A 9,645-nucleotide genomic window follows, 5' to 3' on the forward strand; every position below is an offset into this window, starting at 1 on the left:
TGAATCTGAGTCCACATTTACAGAATCCCTAGGTGATCTCCCCTCCCACCCCAGGTGATGTTTATACACATTAAATACTGAGAGTGCTGTTGTACATGATATTTCTAATCTAAGCAACTTGAAAAACAATGAAAAAGGAAAGCTCTTCTAAATGGCCTTTTTCACATGAGATATTCTCACCACACTTACAGAAGGACTTGGAACTTCAGAGTTTCTTTGCTTTTATTATGAATATAAAATATAAGTACAATACAGTATACATTTACACATTTACAGTTTGCAATTCCTTTCATCTTTTTTGATTAAACTCAGTTCTGCACGGCTCTAATGGTGGCTCTTTTCACTATCCTGCACATACATTCCTGACATTCTTTCACCTTAGTACCCTGGGCAACTTGGTCAAAGGAAAAAACAAAAGCAGCCCCTGCAGTGAAATGGCTGGCTTTACTGCCCTTTCCATAGAATTGCTTTCAGTCTTTTGTTTCCTTTCCTGTCACTACATGTCTTCCATTGTTCATTCAAACGTCAACATTAAAAGTTCAAAAGAATATATATCTGCAATAATCACCTTTGTCCTTTCAAAATACCTTGAAATCTCTTATTTCAATCTCTTATTTCAGTGAGGACACCGAAGTAGGCACTTAGAGCATTGCTCATTCACAAGGTTTAGAACTATCTATAGGAAGGTGCTGAATGTGTTAACAGATAAGTTTTACTCACCAAATGGATGCTCCTGAAAGTCTGAATATGTGTCACAAAATAAATAAATAAACAGGAATAAATTTTAAAAAGTGAATTTCACTAAAGGAAATTTAAACACCTATAACCCTGTGCTTTCTTGAAACTTCATTAGGAACATCTTCATAACAGGTTGATAACAGAAGCTGGGTTTTAAGGCTGCTCATTCTTCTTTTGGGCCATCCCTTCAAAATGCCAGTGCACAGCTACAGATGAAAGTTTCCCCTAGAATGTAGCTATGCGAGAGGTTTTGTAAGAGTTCTCCTTAAGGCTGTCGAATATTGCTTTGGTTCCATTCTGCCAGTGGAGCACTAGATCCATTGGTGTCTTCCCAGCCTAGTCAAAAGAGAGGATGAAATTTGACTTGTAGGTGGGAGGCACCTATTGGTTCACATTCGGTCAGTGTGTATGCTAATGAGGTATATTTTATTAAAGTGTTTTATGATTTCCACTAGGATTGATTTGTAGTTTATATTCAAACAAACCCTTCATTGTTTCTCACAAAGATGGTTTTAATATTTTATATTGTCCCATTGTGGGACTACTCCAGGATTGGTAAAATTACTGGTCCCTAGACACTAAATGGTAAGAACTTTGCATCATATTGAAAGTCAAAATATACCTTTATATATTTATAGTATCCTCCAGAAATGGCTCTGGGAGATAGCAATATCTCTTTTGGCCCTATCAATTTGGAACATAGTTCTTGAATTGGTAAGGACTGGGGATAAATGAGCACCTTGGCTTAAGTACCCAAGTGTTATTGTTGTGCTATGACTACTCCTGACAGCAGATTTTTCAATTCTCAGGATTGACATTGGACATTTCCAAGAAATTTACTTTTCTTGGTATTTACGGAAATGGCATGGGTGAATAAATAATTGTTGAGGCAAAATTTTGTTTCCCTTATGCATATGTCTCAAGATATTTGTAAATATTAAAACCATGTCACTTCTCAATTCTTATCTTTAGATGTGTTTAAATGTTTTAAACATTTCCAGCTCTATTCATTCAGAACTATCTCTTTAGCCCAGATACAACAAACTGGCCATTTTAAGATACTAATCAGTCTACATATGTGTTATGTTTGCACCTAAATTACGTAAGATGCATTTTAAGAAAAATTCTTTTTCTGTCTTTGAAATAGAGTTTCACACTGTTCTTGAGCTTACAATCCTCCAGCTTCGGCCTCCTGAGTGCTGGGGTTACAAGTATGTACCATTATACCCAGCCAAGAAAAGAGTTTTTAAATATTAGATATTATTTTATTTAATTGGCAACAACTGGCCATCAAGAGAGTTCTCAACTGGATTTGTGACCTCCATGGAAAAAAAAATCAAAATTGGCAGCCCAGTACTTATGACTCCACAGAGCAACAATGGACTTGGCAGGGAAAAGTCACCACTAGGGTCATGTGCAGGGACCCAGAAGCCACTTGTCTAAGTCATTTAGCTCTACCTGGCCTCTATAGAATTAGTGGTTCTATAACCTCCATTTTGGAATTTCACTGTTGAAGTGACTTTCTTGAAGAACACTCATTAGTAGATGTGACTACTGAGTTTTGGACAATGACAAAATATCATATGTTGTTTCAAATCCCCTTTAAGATAGTATCCACTAGCTTACTGAAGAGAGAGTGTCAATCTATTGAGTCGATGACATTAATACTCCCCAGTCCCTTCTGCTGAGGGCTAACTGATAATTCAGAAGTGTGAGCCCTACTTGCATATTTTAGGCTAGTCTTCTACAAAATCTTTGAATTCTTCTCTACTGAAATTTATCTCCTGGTTTTCTGGCTACTTACACAGTCTCCCCTTATCTGTATGCTATTTATCCCTGCTGGTAAGGTCTACCTGCATGAAAAAAAGTATCTTCATATTTTCTTAACCTTTAGTGATTTCCCTGAATCTACTCTTTTTCTGATAGCCTAAATGATTAAGCAAGATCTATTCATAGTATTTAGCATAAGGGAACCCTACTGTTAACACTTTACCATCATAAACAAGTCCATTTATCACACATTCCTTTTTTGTCACCAAACCAGATTTCTTGTTTTTTTTCTCTTTTATGATGAAATACATTTTTCTCAGTCTCACAGTGACACAAATAAGGAAAGGAAATTATTTGCATTCATGAGATGATATTTTTCTTTGTTATAAAGAGATTCCCCAAAATCTTTAAAATTATTTCTTCTGTATATTATACCCATTCCCCCTGATGATATTTTTAAAGATTATATTAGATAATATTTTTCTGGGAACTGGGACTCTGGGGAAAAGTTCCTCACATTTCCTGTTTACAGATGAAATTAAATTATTATGTACTTATACATAAATTTTCAGTACCTTAATACAGGAAATTATTCTGAGACATTTGCAGATAAACCAAAGTGGAGGATGGAAAAAAGTTATCTGAAAAATACAGGCAAAAGCATGGGTACCTCTGGAAGAAAGTGGTAACATATCAAGAGATATGGACTATTCTGAATGACTCAGCTTGAATATCAACTAATTTTCATTCATTTGGTCATAAGCCACTGTGGAATTTTAGGCCATTCAAGGAATGGTGGGTGTAGTAAAATTCCTAACTACCCCACGCTCAGTGCAGCCAGAAATGACCAAGGCAGATTAGACTTCTGCAACATAGATGCCGGTGAAGGTGAACAACTTTAACAATCTTTTCTTTCTTTTTTTTTTTTTTGGTACCGGGGATCGCACTCAGGTCCTTCCGCTTATGAGGCAGGCGGTGGAACCACTGAGCTAAATCCGCAGCCCACAATCTTTTATTTTCAAGACCAATTTTTAAAAGAATTGTTAGGTGCTGTATTAGTACGCAAGTCATAGCGTCCTGTATCTCTGAATCTGTAACCTTGCCAAGACTGCCATGTTATAAACAGAGGCATTTAAACCATCAGAAGATCCCTCAAAATATTACCGTTGTGGGAATATTTTTAAGTATTTAAGAAACTCTGAAAATTAGAAAACCCACAAGTGATACCCCTTGTTTCAAGCACTTACACAGTTCTTGATGTTGAGGTCGGCACCATACATAATCAGGAGTCTGACCATCTTGTAACGATTCAGTCTCACAGCGTCATGCAGAGGGGTATCTCCTTCCTAGAGAGGCAAAGTAAACAGGCTAGTGGGGTTCTGCGACCAGGAAGGGGGTCTGCAAGGGCACCCAGGCTTGCTTGAGTGATTACAAATACTGTGGGCTACTTACTCTGTCTTTGGAGTTGAGATCTGCCTCGCAGGCGATAAGGTGCTCTGCACACTCATAGTGGCCGGTCCTCACAGCCACATGAAGCGCTGTGCTGAGCAGCTGGAAAATTGGAAAACACTGCTGTTTGGCTGAGTGTGAGCACAAAAGTTGTCCCATACCCCAAGGAAGGTTCTTGGGGGGACATTACTAAGGTGCCTACATGAAATGGCCTTCCAGAGAGAGCTCAGTGAAATGGGGTTAGGAAGTAGAGAGGAAGGAGCCAGAGGGAAGGAAGGTGCCAGGTAGGGAAATACCTTATCTCGGGCGCTGATTTTTGCACCTTTGTTCAGCAACAGTTTTAAGACATCCAGGCTTCCTCCACGGCATGCCCAGTGGATGGCTGTGGATTCAAGCTATACGGAAAGGTAAAAGGACACAAAAATGTAAAGGAGAATGTAGTCAAGAGATTCATATACGGTTTCTAAGGCCCAGCAGAATGCAAGTTGGTAGGGCATTTGTGGTAGCACTGGGCAATCCTCATCAGATGGCCAATTCTAACTATTGTAGTTGAAGGTTCTTGCCACATGTCTTAGTAAACCATGAAAATATGTGTACACACTCGTGTATGTATTTGTGTGCATATGTGTATATCATTAGGAAGCTCTAAATAAACATAATAAAAAATTTAAAAGGATAAAAATACTATTTGTTGAGAATTTCCTCATATCAACATAGTGCTATAACTTCTAAATATCTTGATCCTTCCACCAAACTATGAAGTGGTGTTGTTGTGGACACTTTGCCCAAGGACACATAGTAAGTGGCAAAATAGATAAGCAAACCCACTTTTAACACTTTTTCCAAATATATTCAAAAGTTCTAAACACATGCATTTAAATACTCTGGTAAAATAAAACCAGTTCCTTTCAAAATACTCTTAATCTGGATCTAATACCTCATCTGGCATCTTTGTTGCTCTCTGCCCATTTCTTCTTGCTGCTTCTCCAGTGTCAGTTACACTAGAGTGGCCTTGGAACTTCAGTTGTCTTCACTGCAGTCTCTGGATTGCACTGACTCATACAGGATTCACTCTTCTATTTAGTATATCTCACTCTGGCCTTCCAAGTCCCACACTCATGGTATTTGGTGCCTCCCCATGCAATCTTTATTATTATTTGTTCCTTTGTTTTTTTTCAATGTGTTTGGAGTTCAGTTTTGGCCAAATCCTTTGGAATTTTTTTTTTTTTTTTTTTGCTATTTCTTTTCCTCTTTGCTATAAAGCCAGATTGAGCTCTATTTAAATAAAGGAAGCATTTCTCAGCTCAATCTTCAGTTCATAAACTGAACTGTATACTGGTTTTTGTAGAAATCAATAATGGTTGAATTATTAAGGTCTGAATAGCAGCTGTTTTCCTCAGATGCAATTCATTTAGTATGCAGTCTAGCTCCAAATCTCATTGATAGCAATTGGCATCTAACATATAAATTATGCTGCTAAAAAATTTGTATCCATTGTTGGCAGCCAAGCGGCCAAGAGCAGGCTGCTGCATATAATGGAAGGCAGGGGTGCTGAAAGGCAAGTGTTTACTGTATTACTTCTGAATAATGCTACTGGCTTCATAATGACCTAACTCTTTGATGAGATTATTGAATTCTGTTCCGTAGCTTTCACTTCCTTCTCTTCTCTGGAACTCTTTCCTTTTCAGTATGCATGGGAAATACTTTCCACATGATCTGATCCCATCTCCCACTTACCTTTGTATGGAGAAATGAGCTTTTGCCTAGTTCTCGAAAACCAATTTCAATCCAGTCAGCCTGGTTTTTCATTGTAGGATTTCTAGAGCTTCATATAGTCTATTTATTTTGGCTCATCTCTAAGTAAAGGAATATATTTACCATATCACGGAATTCGATCTGGGCTCCAGCTTCTATTAACTTCTCCACGATTGCCAAATGTCCTTCCAAACATGCTCTATGAAGGGCTGTCCGTTTATACTGTCAGAGATTTTCAAAAAAGATAGCAATGCATATATAAATGTGCATAATCCTTTAAAGGGTATGAAACTGAGTAGTCATATGACCTAATTAATAGAAACTCAAGCACTTCTTTATGAACTAGCAATGTCAAAGTCAACTGGGATTGCAGAATTAGAACAATTATCTTGCAACTGTGCTTTGAGCTTCCTGCCCCAAAGATTTGTAAGTGCCTAAATGTCTACAGAGAGGAATGTAGATTTAAAGGTTAAAAACTACATAAATACTGACATTTCTCTTGTATTTTGCACCATCCTTGTTCATGAAATATTTGCCTTACCCATCCAGTGTGCTTCCATCTAGAAGCTTGTTTGGTTGCTATAAAAACAAAAAATCAAACAAACAAACAAACAAAAAACCTAATTCATTTTTAAGAGAATGGGAGGCTCATTTTTGGCATGATGCCCCAGTTAATGGGGGCACGCATACAAAAAGATTAGTAACTTTAATCAAATTGGCTTCATATCAATGAATTAATAGACTATTAGAACAGAAATAACTTGGAACATTATTTCACTCCAAGAACTATGTTTGCAGAAAAGGAAACTGAGGCTGATAGAGTGCAAAAGAGGTGTTGAAAATCAAATAGTCAGGTAGAAATAAAGCTAGAATTTGAACTCTGGTCTTTAGATTCCCTGTCTACTGCTGATGTGTTTGGATCCAAAGATGATGCTAATATTATATTTTTCCAAAAGTAGATTTTTAGCTTTGACTTATTAAAATTCTATCCCAAGAATCTAAGACAAGGGAAAGAATAAGATTAAGACAAAGGAAAAAACACAGAATTATATGTGTACAAAAAACAGTGTGATCCATCACACTAATTGACAATTTTGGGGTCATTCGAGCACCACTGCACCGTCTTGTTATGCTTCTGGTATGTGTAGCAACGTCTGGGGAAGCTGTTTTACGTATTAAGACTTTGCTACCTTAATCACAAGGCGGCAGTACAGCATAGGAAACATGGAAATAATGAGCTGGATTTTGTATGAGTCTTACCTCATCACAGACATCTGGATTGTCCTTGTCTGACAAGAATTTCACGACTACTGGAAGTTTATTCTCCAGAGCAGCCTTCAGAAACTGAGGCACATCCACAGGTTCTGTCTAAAGCCCCCCAAATAGTATGAGAATTACTATGAGCTTTCCAACATTCAATCCAACCCTTGACCAATAATTATTCCCCTGTAGCACAACACTCAATGTGTAATGCTGCAAAGTTGAACAGTCCTTACGATGATTTGGGGTTCTGGTTCCTTTACAACTGGAACTTTAGTTTTCCTGTATTTTTTCCTTTTCTTCAGTTGAATGATCATTTCAAGATCTTCTAAATTTTCAAGCTTTGATCTTTGTTCTAGTTTTTTCTTCTTAAGCTAAAAAAGAAATTCAGATTTCAAAAATATAGTGAGTTCTACTAATGCATTCTGGTGGTGTGTAAACAAAATCTGCAAGGTCCAAGAAGATAACTATGTGAGCAGCCTGAGCAAAAAAATAAATTTTTTTTAAATAAACCTTTGATTTCAATGTAGTGGTTTTGTATTCAAGTATTTGGAGATCTAATTTTCAACTAAGTGCCTTCATATTTAGTTCCTTTGCTTATAGAATCAGCCTTTGATTAATTAGAGAGACCATCTAGTCTGTAAGTTATGATTTTGAAATTAACCTCATAAGCAAATCCCAGATTTTTGTAGAATTTTTTATCATGCTCAAAAATTAAATTTTTTAACTGAAAAGAATCTAATAATATGTATTGAGTTCTGAAATATCAATGCCATTCTCTTTCAGGTGGCCCACTAATTAGGGTCTCTGAAACAGGTTGTCAGGGATCACAGCTAAGTAGTACACATTTTATCTGTGTTAGTAAGTAATGAAAATTCATTTGGCAACACAGATTATGTCAGTATCAATAACCAACATAGTCTAACAATGATCCATGGAATGAAAACCATGTTATTAAGAAAGACATCTTTTGCTTGGGATTAAGCAGACAGTGTATGGTATTGGAAGTTCACTAGACATAATTATCTTTTAAAATTTATCTTTCAATCAAAACTTGGTCATAGCACATTAAGCCATTGGTTGAGAATCTAAAAGTCATGGTCTTGTGTAAGAATTATTCCCCCAAACCCTCTTCTAGATACACTGCCTCTGCCTCCTTATGGGTTACAATTTGATAAAGAAACATTTTTGGAATGGTTTTGTTTAATTTTTTTTCCCTTTTCTTTCCTTCCCTGTCACATCCATCCCCCAACCCTAACCTCACATTAATAGATTCCACAGAAGGTTCTTACCTCTGCCTCTCGCTGTTTCTCACTTTTCCACTGTTGCTCTGCCAGGCTCACATGGTAGCCTGGAAGAGTCTTCAGATCATCTTGCTTCTCTAAAGTAACAGCTGCTTCATATTCTCCATCTCTGAAATCCTCAGGAAGGAATTCCCTTGTCTCTCCATTGCTGTTTTTCTTCCCTGTGACCTAAAAGTGAAGATGGCAGGGTCAGAAGCAGCAGTACCTATCCTGGGGTCTTTCTCTACCGAGGATGCTACAGGATGGCCTCAGACTGTGACATAGAGCTACAAACATCCCAGGATTATCTTCAGGTGCTTGACCTACTGTCTCGGTTGAATCAAGCCTTAGGTAAGGTTGATACACTTAAATTGACTTTTAATCCACATAATCATATTTCTCCCAGGAAATTTACAAACCTCAATCTGCTTACTTAAAATTCCTTCATTTTAAGTAATTTTGATAACTCTTAGCCTTGAGTTATAAAGTTTCCAACCAGATATTCTTGCACTAAAACATTATCTACCCTAAGGCATTTTGATAACTACATTTGATTCTACACCATGGTAACAAAACTAAAGGAGAAGATAAATAGGAAATATGCACAGAAATCATTACTGGCAGGTCCATTTTTTCCCAATTGCACTATTTTATCACATAAACCAATTTTTCCCATACATAACATTTTGCCTGCAAGAAAAGTGCATTTCAACTTACAAATAAAAACCAAGACAAACTAGTTTTCATTGTGGAAAAGTAATACGTCTTACATACCAGGTCCTCTACTTTCAGCACCATCATGTTGGCGGCTGTGAGTCTGTGTGTTTTTTTCCTATAGAATGAAGCCCTGGAGTCAGCCCTGCTATACTTCTCTACCCTGGCCAGTTTATATAGTTTAGGCTGGGTGAGATAATCTTCCAACCTGGGAACCCAAGTAACACCCCTTCCCCCACCAGTGGTCAACTCAGAGGCAGGTGAATTTTCATTCCAGACTCAGTGTCTGGGAAGCCTGGGAGGGAGCAGATGACAAACTTGCCCAACTGAATATGTGAATCAGGAAGAAATGTGAGCCTGCCATTCCTTTGGTAGTGACCACACCGCTCAGAAATGTGAGGCATCCTATTTATCAAGAAGCCAGGGGACAGCTGTCTGTTGAGATTGCACCACATCACTGCTCTTTTTCCTTCTTTGTCAGCCTGCATATGACTGACCTATCAAGAAAATGTGAATGCCCTGCATATCACACTCCCAGTAATATCTTTCAGATAACTGGACTTATCAACACTTCACTTGGGGGAAGTGTTGTTTCAGGACATCCTATTCCCGTGAGTAAACAGCCTGAGCTGAAAGGACCTGGGTCCTGATGGCACTTGTCTATATCTGTTTGGAA

General features: G+C 37.6%; 1 protein-coding gene across 1 annotated transcript; it reads right to left on the reverse strand.

Moving 5' to 3' along the window:
* Nucleotides 1–204: 204 nt before the first annotated feature.
* On the reverse strand, nucleotides 205–9,312 carry Ankrd1 (ankyrin repeat domain 1). The gene is made up of 9 exons (XM_004838492.3): nucleotides 9,030–9,312; nucleotides 8,265–8,444; nucleotides 7,209–7,346; nucleotides 6,973–7,080; nucleotides 5,836–5,934; nucleotides 4,254–4,352; nucleotides 3,961–4,059; nucleotides 3,756–3,854; nucleotides 205–1,074 (listed from the first exon to the last, which is right to left on the reverse strand). Exons 1-9 carry the CDS (start codon nucleotides 9,054–9,056, stop codon nucleotides 964–966), a joined length of 960 nt encoding a protein of 319 aa, XP_004838549.1. The 5' UTR covers nucleotides 9,057–9,312; the 3' UTR covers nucleotides 205–963.
* Between the last annotated feature and the right edge of the window lie 333 nt (nucleotides 9,313–9,645).

The sequence above is a fragment of the Heterocephalus glaber genome, unplaced genomic scaffold (assembly GCF_053883595.1).
Source record: "Heterocephalus glaber isolate CG9 unplaced genomic scaffold, H.glaber_assembly_v1.0 deba00001497, whole genome shotgun sequence".
In the NCBI taxonomy this organism is placed as follows: Eukaryota; Metazoa; Chordata; class Mammalia; order Rodentia; family Bathyergidae; genus Heterocephalus; species Heterocephalus glaber.